The 13,922-nt window shown below is 37.4% G+C and overlaps 2 protein-coding genes across 2 annotated transcripts in view; both read right to left on the bottom strand.

Annotated features, from left to right (window-relative positions):
- Window positions 1-400: 400 nt before the first annotated feature.
- On the bottom strand, window positions 401-3,928 carry LOC149557211 (uncharacterized). The gene is made up of 6 exons (XM_089785954.1): window positions 3,161-3,928; window positions 2,710-3,040; window positions 2,511-2,594; window positions 1,752-1,865; window positions 1,368-1,645; window positions 401-1,270 (listed from the first exon to the last, which is right to left on the bottom strand). The coding sequence occupies exons 1-6, from the start codon at window positions 3,785-3,787 to the stop codon at window positions 617-619; spliced, it is 2,088 nt and encodes a 695-aa protein (XP_089642080.1). The 5' UTR covers window positions 3,788-3,928; the 3' UTR covers window positions 401-616.
- A 1,186-nt stretch (window positions 3,929-5,114) lies between these two features.
- LOC149557210 (uncharacterized) overlaps window positions 5,115-13,922 on the bottom strand; it is a 65,286-nt gene continuing 56,478 nt past the window's right edge. The window contains exon 3 of the mRNA XM_089785953.1: window positions 5,115-6,979. Within this exon, the coding sequence (XP_089642079.1) occupies window positions 5,361-6,854 (1,494 nt within the window). The 5' untranslated portion in view covers window positions 6,855-6,979 and the 3' untranslated portion in view covers window positions 5,115-5,360. The remainder of the gene's footprint in view (window positions 6,980-13,922) is intronic.

Below are 13,922 nucleotides of genomic sequence, written 5' to 3'. Positions count from 1 at the left end.
CAAATAATTAAAAACCAGGCAAGCGTGGCAATCCTGGTAGACGCAACATTTGCCCGCACGTTTCTACTTTTCTCGGCACTATTTCTTTAATCTGGTAGTCATCTTTCAAGGAGTAAACCTACCGGCTTAATCAAGAGATTCATATCCAGACGTCAACTTGGTTTTCAAATCCGAGTAAACTGTTAAGCCGTGTATATATCTCTTTAAATGCTACAATGCAATGAGCAATCCAACGTAAAAGAATGGCACACCTGCTTTTTGGTTGTAAAACTTAAGTCTATTGTCTAAAAGCAACCAATCAAAAAATTACACACTAAGTTTTGAATTCTAGACTGAGTGTTAAATAGTTTCTAAACTTAATAAAAATGGTCCTTATAACAAAATTGTAATAAAATGCAACTAAAGTGTTTAATAACACTTAAATTTATAAAATGCAACTAAAGTGTTTAATAACATTTAAATTAAGGTTGTTTGTGGTGTTTCAATTACAATACAAATACTAAATTAGTATGACTGAACAGAGAGCAGTTACAACAATCAATCCTCATAACTATCATTGTTCTTTTTATACTACGACTGAACAGAGAGCAGTCACAACTGTCAATCCTCATAGCTATCAGTGTTCTGTTTTCCGCTGAACTTGTTGTGACAAAGGCCATGATAGATGCCCAGCTATGCAGTAAAATCTAAACCTTTGAAAAGCCTGGATGGCATTCATTGGAACATCATATTTTCCCAACGCTAACTTCAAGCTCTCCCACCGTTTTAGCTTCATTCTCTTTTCCTCCTCCCTCTTTTCATTCTTTCTGCTGTGTTTTTTCACAGCCTCATCTTTCAGATCATTAATTTCTTTCTTCAACTCATCCAACATTTTCTCTAATTTACGAATTTGTTTAATCACCGCAGTGTCCAATTTTTCTTGACCAGTCCTTTTATTTCTCTGCTGATCATCAATATTCCCTTGAAGGCTTTCTTCTCTCATCTCCTCCTCCATCTTTTCCTTCTTTTCCTTCTTCTCTTGAAACAGGGGACAACCGGTATCTTGCATCATTATATTGTCTTCAACAGCTTCATCCAGTTTCTTTTGTTCCCTCTTACTGCTCTCTGTTTCATCATTTACATCTCGAGAATCACTAACTTTAAGTATGGTCTGCTTTGTTTCTTTTTGATGGCTAGCCCCCATTTCAAGTTCTATAAAATGGTCTACAATCATTTGCAGCGAAGGGCCATCAGATGACGAGGCTCCAATAATCCCAATTTTGTTCCAATTCTGCACAAAAAAGAGAGAATATTTTGAGTCATTTCCTCTTTGTATATTAGTTTCAAATTCAGCATAAAAAGAGTTAACTTATTGAAAACTGGTATACCTGAATAACAACGTCTATATTCTCTCGCCACTCCCAACAAACAAATATCCATGTGATCAATTGTACCTGCCAGCCAGCCAAATCCTTGGCTTCTCCTGTTAGATAAAATATATTCCACACTAATCTGTGATAAGTGAGATGGCGCTTCCACTCTCGAGGAAGTTTTCTGCTGTCAGTAGCCAATTGTTGGAAGTAACAAAATGCATCTTGTTCTCCTTTGCTATATCTAACGAACAACAACTCTCTTATAGGAATTTGAGACCAATAATTTTGGTTACCTGCATAAACATGTGTAATGTTTAAACATTATAATCTTCTTTACTGGAAAGCAATTTTCTACATAAGGTAGAGCTCAAAACTAAAGTTTAGTGCTTTGCCGATTACTAATTCTATTTGCAGCATGCTTAGCAATGGCTGCCTCTCCTTGTTGCTGAGCTTCTCGTCCTGTTTGAGCTGGAGCTGCATTGCTTGCGGTTTCTTCTGTTTCATCTTTCTTTCCTGATTGAATGAATAGCTAGGTGAGCTTATCTTTGATAAGAGATTGCCCCTCAAACATATTTATTGTTCGCTATATCTGTTTGAGGTATGCATATACTTAAAATGTTGTTTGAACTAAATTAGGAAATAGCCTGCAATGTATATTCAAAACATAGAAAGTACCTTTTCTGTAATTTCATATATTCTTAATATGAAAAATACTGATCATTTTAGAAATTTTAAAGTCTAAAAATGACAGTAAAAATTATGCTAATCTAAAAGAGTATTACTGATACAAAATTTACAATAGAAAGTTCGAATACCATATTTTATAGTAATTTTATCATAATTATACACTTTTTCTTTTAAAAATTATCACTATCAGCTGAAAAGTATTATTAATATAAAATGCTATCAAAAATTTGAAGATAATATCATATTCTGTTTTAATTATATTTTAAGTATATATCCATTTTTCATCGTTTAATAATCATCATCTTAGATGTGCTAAGAATTTTGAAGAATTGTCAACATGTACTTATTTCTTAAAAATTATGTAAAACCTATCTATAATTTTATCCAAATACCAACCAAAACAAATAGATGGGAAAGAGATGAAAAGTTTGCAGAGGATTTGTTTGAAAAACAGCAGAATCAGCCTCGTACCACCGTCATCGGTAATTGTGGTTCTCGAAGGAACATCTATGGCTACGTCCGGAACACTTTCTGTTTCTCTTGACCTCCTATCCTCTGTGATTAACAAACATTTCATGTTATGCCGGGATTTTTAATAGCTTAAAGATAAATAATAATATAAACGAATACAATTCTTCATCTCTACCTGAAATATTTTTGTTTTTCTTACCTGGCATAAGTGTTTCTTGTCGTGTCATTTTGTCCATGACTGTGTTCCGTTTCAATTCTGAATTTGAACTCTCACTTGTTTCTTGGAAAACCCCCAACTGTCCTTCCAAAAACTTCCTAGATTGCTCTTCACTGGGATCAGGGAGATCAAGTGGAAGTTGGATTATTTTTTGTAAATATCTGTCCGCAAGCTCCCGATTATCTTTGAATGACTTACTATTTTTCATATCTCCATACTTTTTAATTATGGCCCTTTCTATTAGTCCTTTGTCAATTCCCAGTACCACGTTTATTTCACATACTGCCAATACAAGGTTGATAGCAGATAAAACCTGTGCCGAATGTCTAAATATTATAAATTTGGAATAGAAATTACATATTGTTTTATCCAGCCTATTGATTGATTAGAGCTTCTTGCTAGATAGAAAAAATAAGCATTACTCCGTACAGACCTGTAAAATGACGGATTCTTGACAACGATCAAGATCATCAATAAAAACAATTATTCGCAAATTGGCCCCAGCTGCAGGGGCTATTTTTGGACTTAGCATGGCTCTTCCGAGAATTCTCCAATTGAAAAACAATGGTGTGACCCACCAATCGAAAAACAGATACCACAATGTAGAAATCATGGTGCACATCCAGGAATAAGCCTTGAAGATCATACAAGGCTTTCTACCAATTTCATCTTTCAAGAAATTGATATCTGATATCACTCTTTCTTGATAACCCAATTTGTCTGTATGATCTGGGAATGAAATGTAGCTCATCAATTGACTGCTAACTGGTTTTAAAATGCTCATTACTGACCTTGTGACCGTCCATCCAATTACAACTATAGCTGTCGGCAAACATGCATATTTTGGTATTACCCAATTCCTGAACTTGTCTGACTTGTCCAAAATAATCCATAGAAGCCAAGTAATTGTGCATGCCAAAATAACTGCAAGAAGACATGGAAAAATAACTTCAATCCATACATGGTATTTCCTCTTTTTCCATGTATTTCTCCAGCAACTGCTCAACCACTGAGCCTCAGTCATTATTCCTTCCAATTCTTTGGTAATTTCAACCGCCATTCCTGCCAGTGCTTCTGTTTCATTCCTATATTTCCATGCATTGTACTGGACAGTCAAAATAGCTGGGACAGTTTCCTTTATTGGAGAATTTATCGCTGATTATTGACGAACTGATTTTGATCGTTGAGTGTTTGTTGTAAACTGCAATGAAAGTGAGTCGTTAGAAAGAAAATATATTAGAACTTTCAAATCAAGTTTACTTTCTCAATTATAATGGCTCCATCCATTTTTTATTATAAAGATAGTTTCTCACCATGTCCCTGGCCATTTGCCACATAGACTTTGAATGTGGATTTTGATGTGCTTCATTCTCTCTGGATTTTACTTTGAACTGGAAATATGAACGAATTAAATTCCAACCCATCATAAGTAAATAGACTTGAGTATTAATAGAATATTTATCACAATCTAGGATTCTTACCATGTCACTAGCGTCCATTGCAGCAAGTGCCTTAAAAATCTTGCGATATTTAGGTTGGTATGTCCTTCTCAGTATGTCCGATCTAGCCAACAAACATGTAATTTAAAATATTATTTGAAATATATTTTTAATGTGTATTATGAGTCATGAGATTTATCTTCAACGTTGAAGAATATACCTGTTCTTGAGGCTTCATAGTGTCGTTTTTATTTGGCGATCTCCAAATTTTATCAATTATAGCAGAAAATAAGGTTCTATTAACTTTGTTGTCAAAGTCCACATGTTTTTCTATTGCTTCATATTTCTCTCTTCCCTTTCTTGACAATTCAAGCACTGTGATCTCAGGCAATTCTGAAGCTGAATTCGATAATGATGTAGATGGCAACAATGCCATTTGAGCTGCTGTTTTTAGCAAAATACTTTCTGTCTGAATTGTTTAAAAGCAAAATAAGATTTAAGGTTAAATAATTTACAATGAAGAAAATCGGTAGTAATATAGCTTAAATATAAATTTTATGATACCTGTACCATTAAGCTGGACTTTCCCATACCCCAGGATCCAGAAATTCCGACAACAATGGGAGGTTTTATGTAAGGATTAAGAAGTAGGGCAGCAAGACCCTTTGCATAGTCAATTCTACCTGATCAATTAAGATAAATTAAAAATTAAAACATGAGACAAATTTAGTTCGATGTCTCCCAAAGTAATTAAGAAGAGCTGAATTTACCAAGATTGTCCAACACAGTTGGCTGGTCGTTTGCTTGGTCAACAATCCTCTCAAGTTGTCTTGAAACCGCAAACAACACAAGAAACCGTTAAGCAAAATATAGTTGTCATTTCATTTGCTAAATATGGTAGTCCACGGATTATATATACAACCTTTGTTTACATTCTCTTTTTCTTTTGGTGGTAATTGTTCGGTCCATTCTGCATCGTGAATATCCCCGATTTGATAACCTCTGGTGATGAGTTCTTTGGTCATTTCTATGTTGCCCACAGAAGCGGCCATTTTCAACAAATTGCCACTACCCAACTTCGCAAAGTGGATCATCATTATTATTTCTGAGGACGTCATCAGCGGCACCTAAACCTGCTGCAGAGGCCCATAACAATAGCAATTTCTCTTCAGCAGTTTTGTCCTCCCTTTTTTGTCACAATTGGCCAGCAACTTTTCGTTTCCAAATTCCTTCATTCCTTTGCAATACCATTCGTACCATTTCGGTTGCATTACGGTCATCTTCACACATAGCAGCCAAATGCAACATTGTTTTCCCCTCATCAGATTCGCCAGCTGGCAGTTTTGTCCCCTTCTCCAATAGCTTTTCAACAATATGGACAGACCCATCCAGTATGGAGTATCGTAGAAGCTGTTTTATGTCCACTTTATCAAAATAAACTTCGGGCTGTTTTGACTTTGCTATCAACTTCGCTGCCAATTTGATATTTGATTCGGCAACTGCTATATCTAAAGGGCTCTCTCCATTTTTGTCTCTTAAATCAAAAAAGTCAATAATATTTGGATGTTTCAAAAATACATTTATAACTGCATCACTTCCACTTTTAACTGCAATGTGGAAGGCTGTCTTGCTATCTTCGCGCCGTAAGAAGCGTGGTTCAGCTCCGTAGTCAAGAAGCATTTGACAAGTATTTGCCTCATCCTCCGAAGAGGCAATGTGAAGAGGATTCCATCCATGTTCAGTTGGTGTATTTACCATATCATTTTGTTTTTTCATATCGCATTTGTTGAGCAATGATTTTGCAACCTCTATTTTAGTGTCCTCGTCTTGAATAAAAATTACAGCAGCGAGTAGGGCCGTCACCTTTTTATTCCTTAAAATTCTGTAGGCTGGTCCAAGCTGAGCTCCGCATTCTACCAACTTGTTTACTAAAAATAAATGAGGTTTACCCTTCATTTGCAGATATATAGAAACATAGTCACTGGCTGCTATGATCAGAAGCTTGTTAAGAAGATCGTAACTTCCAATGTCATCATAGCATTTCCACATGGCATTCGTTTCTAGTGTCTGCTTGAAACGTGCACGATCAACTGGCTCGTTGTTTGATGCCACATAACATATTATTTTTCCAGCGCAGCTATTTCTGCAGTCATGTGCCAGAGGTGCGTATATGATGTCGGTTCGAAAATATGAGAGACAATTGAGAATGTGAGAGGCAACATTGAAATTCTTTTCGCTTGAGGTTATTGTCTCTAGATCACACACGTCATTAATTAGCCGATGACATATCTCTGTAATAGTTAATGTTGCAATGATTTCTACGATCATCCCTGCAAAACATTCAGACAAAAAGTTCCAGAACGCATCTGCAATGTTGCTCCATTCATCATCTCCCATGGCGGCAGGCTCTTGAAGCCAGGCGGGCTCCAGCGACGACGGAAAACAAGATTCTATTGCTATACTATATTGCTCTAGCTGCTTCTCTTCATTGACAATTTTGATCATGTTGGATAACACAGCTTGCACAGAATCTGACCCTGAAAATCTTCTTTTGTCGGCTTTTGCACTCACTGGCCCCATATCCCCGAGCTTCCTGGCCAGAGAACCAACCTTGACATTCATCTCTTTGAATGTTGGGGAATAACTAGTGAATGGAAGTCTCCCTTGTATGACATCTTGTAGGTCCATACTATCGGTTTTTGCCCATGAATTTAACAACCAGTAAACAACCTCATAATTGCAATCATCAGCGCTCAGGAATAATGCCACTTCTTTTTGTTTGTCGCTGATACTCACATTGGCGTAAGCACATCCTGAATTTCCAGTATTAGTTAATATTATATTTACCACTAAATGAATCGTAAACAACCGATTATCTTTCAAACATCTTTCAAGAAATAATGTTTTCACCAATAATAATTTGAGACAAAAGGTTAGAAAGATATTGAGCTCTAATATTACTACGACTATTGTTGGGAATAAGGTGTGTCAACTTTACATTCTAAAATAAAATATTAAGTTATTTAAATTATTGATTTATCTTAAAATATTAACTTTCTAAGTTTTTATTCTTTGTCGAATATTTTGGTGAGCTGGCATCTTAAAAGAAAAGTGATGAGATGACATATTCTTTATTTTTTTGAAAGTTGGCATCCACTTGGAAGATGCTAAGTTATGAGAAGATATGGTCATGATAATTTCTATGTTGTACTCGCATTGTATTTGCCAAGATGACAATTATGGATGAGATAGGTGTTGTTGCTTTGGAATTCACCATGTGCAACATGTCATTGAATTATTTCTTACATTATGAGTCAACTTACCTCTTATGTGTTAAAGATAGTTTTGGAAACCATGGGAACCTACCTCTTATGTTGAACTCTATATATGTTGGTGCCTTTGTTGAGGAATTAATTTTAAAAGGGTTATGCTGACAAATATTCTCCAGAATGAAAGAAGATGTAAATCTACATGTAAAGGCTTAGAGCCTGAAAATGTATGGTCACTTGTTGAAAAATACATATGCTTGATGTTTTGGAGTGTCAATTTTTTACCTAGAAGGATTCTCCCCCCGTATATCTATATTTTTGGCTATGTCTCATTCTTTTAGTTTTATGATTCTAGAATCTTAAACCTATACGCTATAATGTTGCTAAAATTTCTTAGCTTTGTAAATTGCAATTACTCTCTTGTAAGGTTTTAATGATGGAAAATCAACTATGTCAATTTTCACTCTAATGACATAGTAGTATGTACTTGTATTTATTAATTAGATAACATAAGATAAAGATATTACTGTACAAAAAGAGACCAACAAGGGTCTAAGGGACTGAAAGATGGAGAAGAATAAAATAACAAGAGCGAAAAAAGGTGTACAAGGAAAATCACTAAACAGGAAAGCAAGAAAAGGGAAACAACAAGAAGAGAGAGAGAGAGAGAGGGAGAGAGAGAGAGAGAGAAGGATCATCAATCCTTTCCTGGTACAAAGAAATCCTGCATAGAGGGATAAGGCCTAAGAAGAGCAAGGGTTGGGGCATGGATCCGTCTTTGTCTCGATGTAGTAGTGGGGATAGGGTGCTGTTGTACAAGGAACCCACATTGAGGTCTAACCGATTTGGTGTGTTCAAAGATGGGTGTATGTGGTCATTTCATGCCCTTGGAAGTGGGCATGGAAGGAAAGAAGTTTGTGATGATCAAATCCGAGGTTTGGCTCTAAGGAAACAAGATCTATAAAGTGTGGTCTCTAAGCTAGGAGCTCTCCTGGAGGTAGAATGCTAAGCACCACTAGTTAGAATACTTGAAAAAGGCTGAAAGAGCTCTGTAATCTTTGAATAGATAGTAGAACCTACTTTTGATCTCATAGTAGATGAGTCATTTGAAGATAAAGTGGGTCTAAGTCTTTATCTTGGATATGGTGCAAAGGTGGCACACTCATTCCTCTCTAGTTAGGTAGTGATCAATCTGGCAATGATGTTAGTGTGATCCAACTTTAAAAGATCCCAAGGCGATGCAAAGGGCATGGCTCTAATATCGACTCAAGTAAGAGAGATGAACAATAATACCATCGTAGATCGCCAGTAAGTGTTGCGAGTAGAAGGTCATGTAAGGGTATAAACCACCAAGAGGATTGATCCAAGTCATGGGGATGAACTTCTTGTAAATGTTGAGTCTGACGTGTCCATTCAATTTTTGGCGAGAAGAGAGGAGATGGGCAGGAGCATCAAAGAAGAACTAGTATGGCAGAAGATGATCAATGTCAATCCTGATCAAGCTTAGTACAATAGTGACTTGGGTATACCAAGAACAAGCCTTAATCATCTTTGATTGGTTGGTAATATCCACAAAGGAACAATAAGTATGGTACGAGTATATGCGTCCTCCCTTAGCCGAGTTTGAGAAGCCTCTAAGACAGTGAATGAACAAAATCAAGTTGAAAATGGCACTAATTCAAAAAGGGTGAGCCTTGAACTTAGCCAAAACAATACTGTGTGGAGTGTAGTGGTGGCAATGGATTATTTGATGAAGGAGATGGGTTTGCACCTGCTCGATCGAGACCTAATTAGAATGAAGAAGAGATAGTCACCAACACCATAAAGAACTATGGGTCTAACTAGAAAGTCCAAGAGAGACAACTTGGAAGTTGTGTCAAAAGCATTGTCTCTCTAAAAGGGTGAGGGAGCCCATGCCCTTGGCCACTCTAGGAAGGTGGGTCGGTCTCATGTTAAATTGGGCTCCAGAGAACTTGACCCCAAGATAAGTGTACAAGTCTAGACAATCTCAATTTGCTAACCTTAGAAGCTGAAGTGAAGATGCAAGATCTTTAGACAATTGAAGACCATGACCCGAGTCTTTCACAGGTTCACCACCAGTTGGCGCTAGTCGCAAAATGAGGCCAATACATCAATAAGCCTCTAGAGCCCCTCCTAATCAAACACTGGAAGGAACACATCATCTGCAAATAGGAGAATGGAGATTAGAACCTAGTTCAAGTAGTAGCCATCCTCGGGGAGCAAAGCTTCACGAAGGGAGGCCTCAAGCTCATCAATATAGATGTTGAATAATGTAGGGGAGAGTGGGTAGCCCTACTTCACCTTGATGGTGTTGTGAATTAGATCTAAAAATCCCTTTGGAGTCTTAAATTTGCCAACCACTATCTCACAGAGTCTCTTTCTAGTATATCTAGAGTACCAATGTCTCTAAGTCTTTGAAAGAGAGCACCCCAAGGCACTAAGTCAAAGGCCTTGCAGAAGTCTACGTAACAGAAATAGACTTTTGCAATACGGTGTCAGGCCTCCTCAATGATAACTTGCAAGGTTAAAATGTGATCCATAATCTGATAATTTGCATAGAATTTTGCCTATCCTCTAGCACAACAATGTTGCCTATCAAGTTGTAAGGAAAGAATAATGTTTCAAACTATAACGTAAAGCTTGGCAAAGGTATGCCCAATCATGATGGTCCTGTAGTTGATGGGGTCTGATGCCATCCCATATTTGTGAATTGAATAAATCATGTTGGCTCAACCAAGAAGTAGGGAAACCAGTACACACCACTTGATTGAAGAGCATTGGGAGGGTAGGGCATAGAATCAGAGTACTGAGCTTAAAATCTCTTCCTAAAAACCATCCTCTTCGGTGGCTTTGCTACATACCATTAGTCTGATAGCCTCACAAACTATGGAGGTAGTGAAAAGATAGTAGTGGTGGGGGAGGTAGGGCGAGTGGGTCATTGGCTAGGGATGTCATAGAGAGTAGAGGCATGGCAAACTAGGGAGTGCCAATCAAGGGTGGAAGGTGGGGGAGAATGGCAAGGGAACAAAGTGCGCCAAAATAATTTTAGGTCATGAGCAAGCATGTCATAGATGGATCTACACTATGAAGCCACAAATAATCACTTCATATGACAAATAAGGTGGTGATACAGGAGCATAGTTGAGTGTAGGAGGGGGAATGGGCAACAAAGGATACGTGCAAGGAGTGATGGAAAGACTTACACTCAATGTCAAACCAAAGATTCATAGGACAAGAACTTTGACTAGCACAGTTATGGGGGTAGGGGGTGTGGTGGGGTATGGAGAGGAGGGCATATTCTTAGATACCATCACAACTAGATCAAACAAGAATGAGGCCTAGGAGGGATTAGTAAAGTGGTCTAGGGGGAGCAAACGTCTGATATGGAGGGTGAAGAGGTAGTTGTCACCTTCAAAGAAGTGAAAGGTTGTACGAGGGCATGGGGAATAAGGTGGGGGGAAGAACTAGGGTGGGGGTGGGGAAGTGAGGCAAACAATAAGGTTGAGGATGGAGTGATTGGCTAGGGAGGGATGAGTGATGGTGAAGCCAGTTATGGAAGGGATAACAGAAGTAGGCGCAAGAACGTAGTCAACCACAGTCGCATCACTGCAATGGGGCCAACAAGTGAAGGACTCTGAGCTCTAAAAGTAAGAGAGTCCATTCACAATCAACAAGTCAGAAGACTCAGAACTAGAGGAGATGACAATCATAACAAGAAAGAGGCCCAAGGTTGTCCAAAGAGTCACCGTGAAAACCCATACTGGTTGGATCTGACTCCATAATATAGATCGAATCAGAAACATGATCATGTTGAGGGGTTTGAAGATCTCTGGTTTGAGCTTTAAAGTCTCCCAAGATGATGATTTCACCCAAGCTAGAGAACTTTGAGATGTACTCGTGTAAATTTGAAAAGGGATCTCCATTGATAAGACTATGAATGGCATATGGATTTCTACTGTCATCCCTGCAAAACATTCAGACAAAAAGTTCCAGAACGCATCTGCAATATTCCTCCATTCATCATCTCCCATGGCGGTAGCCTCTTAAAGCCACGTGGGCTCTAGCAACGACAGAAAACAACTCTCCATATAACCTTCACTTAGACCATATACTTTAACGATATCATATTGCTCTAGCTTCTCTTCATTGACAATTTTGATCATGTCAGATAACACAACTTGCACTTAATCTAACACTGAAGATCTTCTTTTTTCCATTTTTGCACTCACTGGCCCTAGATCCCCGAGTTTCCTGGCCAAAGAACCAACCTTGACATTCATCTCTTTGAATGTGGTGGAATAACTAGTGAATGTAAGTCTCCCTAGTATGACATCTTGTAGGTCCATACTATCGGTTTTTGCCCATGAATTTAACAAGTTCCAATAAACAACCTCATAATTGCAATCATCAGTGCTCAGGAATAATGCCACTTCTTTTTGTTTGTGGCTGATACTCACATTGGCTTAAGCACATCCTGAATTTCCAGTATTAGTTAATATTATATTTACCACTAAATGAATCATAAACAACCGATTATCTTTCAAACATCTTTCAATAAATAATGTTTCGACCAATAATAATTTGATACAAAAGGTTAGAAAGATATTGAGCTCTAATATTACTACAACTATTGTTGGTAATAAGGTGTCTCAACTTTACATTCTAAAATAAAATATTGAGTCATTTAAATTATTGATTTATCTTAAAATATTAACTTTCTAAGTTTTTATTCTTTGTGGAATCTTTTGATGAGCTGGCATCTTAAAAGAAAAGTGATGAGATGACATATTCTTTATTTTTAAAAAAGTTGGTATCCACTTGGAAGGTGCTAAGTTATGAGAAGATATGTCATGATAATCTCTATGTTGTACTTGCATTGTATTTGCCAAGCTGAAAATTATGGATGAGATAGGTGTTGTTGCTTTGAAATTCACTATGTGCAACCTGTCATTAAATTATTTCTACATTATGTGTGAACTTACCTCTTATGTGTTAAAGATGGTTTTGGAAACCATGGGAACCTACCTCTTATGTTGAACTCTATATATGTTAGTGCCTTTGTTGATTTATAATGAGAGAGAGAGAGAGAGAGAGAGACTAGAGGAATTAATTTCAAAAGAGTTATGCTGACAGATATTCTCTAGGATGAAACAAGATGTAAATCTCCATGTAAAGGCTTAAAGCCTAAAAATGTTTGGTCACTTGTTGACAAATACATATGCTTGATGTTTTGGAGAGTCAATTTTTTTAAATAGAAGGGTTCTCACCACATATATGTATATTTCTGGCTGTCTCATTCTTCTAGTTTTATGATTCTAGAATCTTAAACCTATACATTATAATGTTACTGAAATTTCTTAGCTTTGTAAATTGCAATTACTCTCCTTTAAGGTTTTAATGGTGGGAAATCACTTATGTCAGTTTTCACTCTAATGACATAGTAGTATGTACTTGTATTTATTAATTAGATAAAATAAGATAAGATAAAGATATTAATGTCCAATAGGGGGCCAACAAGGGTCTAAGGGATTGAATGATACAATAGTGTAGAGAACAATAAAACAATAGGAGCACTAAAAGGCATCCAAGGAAAAAACACCAAACAGGAAAGGAAGAAAAAGGGAAACAAGAAGAACAGAGAGAGAAGGATCATCAGTCCTTTCTTGGTACAAAGAAATCCCACATAGAGGGACAAGGCCTAGGATGAGAAAGGGTTAAGGATTGGCTTTGTCTATCTCTATTTAGCAACTTGGAGATAGGGTGCACTGTTGTATAAGGAGCACACATTGAGGTCTGACTATTTTGGTGTATGTGGAGATGGGTGTATGTGGTTGTCTCATGCCCCTAGAAGTGGGCATGGAAGGAAAGAAGTTTGTGATGAGAAGATCCAAGGTCTACCTTTGATGAAACAAGATTTGTAAAGTGTGGTCTCTCAGATGGGAGCTCTCCCAAAGGGCGCTAAGCACTGCTAATCAGAGTAACTGAAAAATCCTGAGATGGATTTGCAATCTCTGAATAGGTAGTGGAACTTGCTTTTGATCTCATAGTAGATGGGGAATCTAAAGACAAAGTGGGTTTGAGTCTCTATCTCAGATATGGTGTAAAGGTGACACACTCGTTCCTCTCTAGTTATGTGGTGATTAGTCTTGCAATGAAGTTGGTGTGATCCAACTCTAAAAGACCCTAGGGCGATGTAGAGGGTATGATTCCATTGTTGACTCAAATAAGAGGGATGAACAGTAACAACATCACAAGTCACTAGAAAGTGCTATGAGTAGAAGGCCATCCGAGGGTGTAAACCACTAGGATTGTTGATCCAAGTCATGGAGATGTACTGCTTGTAAATGTCGAGTCTGACATGTCTATTCAACTCCTTCCAAGAAGGGAGGAGATAGGTAGGAGCATCTAAGGAGAACTAGTATGGTGGAAGATGATTGATGTCAATCTTGATTGAGCTTAGTAAGAT

This window comes from Cupressus sempervirens, chromosome 5 (assembly GCF_028749045.1).
Source record: "Cupressus sempervirens isolate cs-2001-9-10 chromosome 5, ASM2874904v1, whole genome shotgun sequence".
Classification (NCBI taxonomy): domain Eukaryota; kingdom Viridiplantae; phylum Streptophyta; class Pinopsida; order Cupressales; family Cupressaceae; genus Cupressus; species Cupressus sempervirens.
Note: the sequence above shows the minus strand (reverse complement) of the source record. Positions and strands in the feature narration are given on the sequence as shown.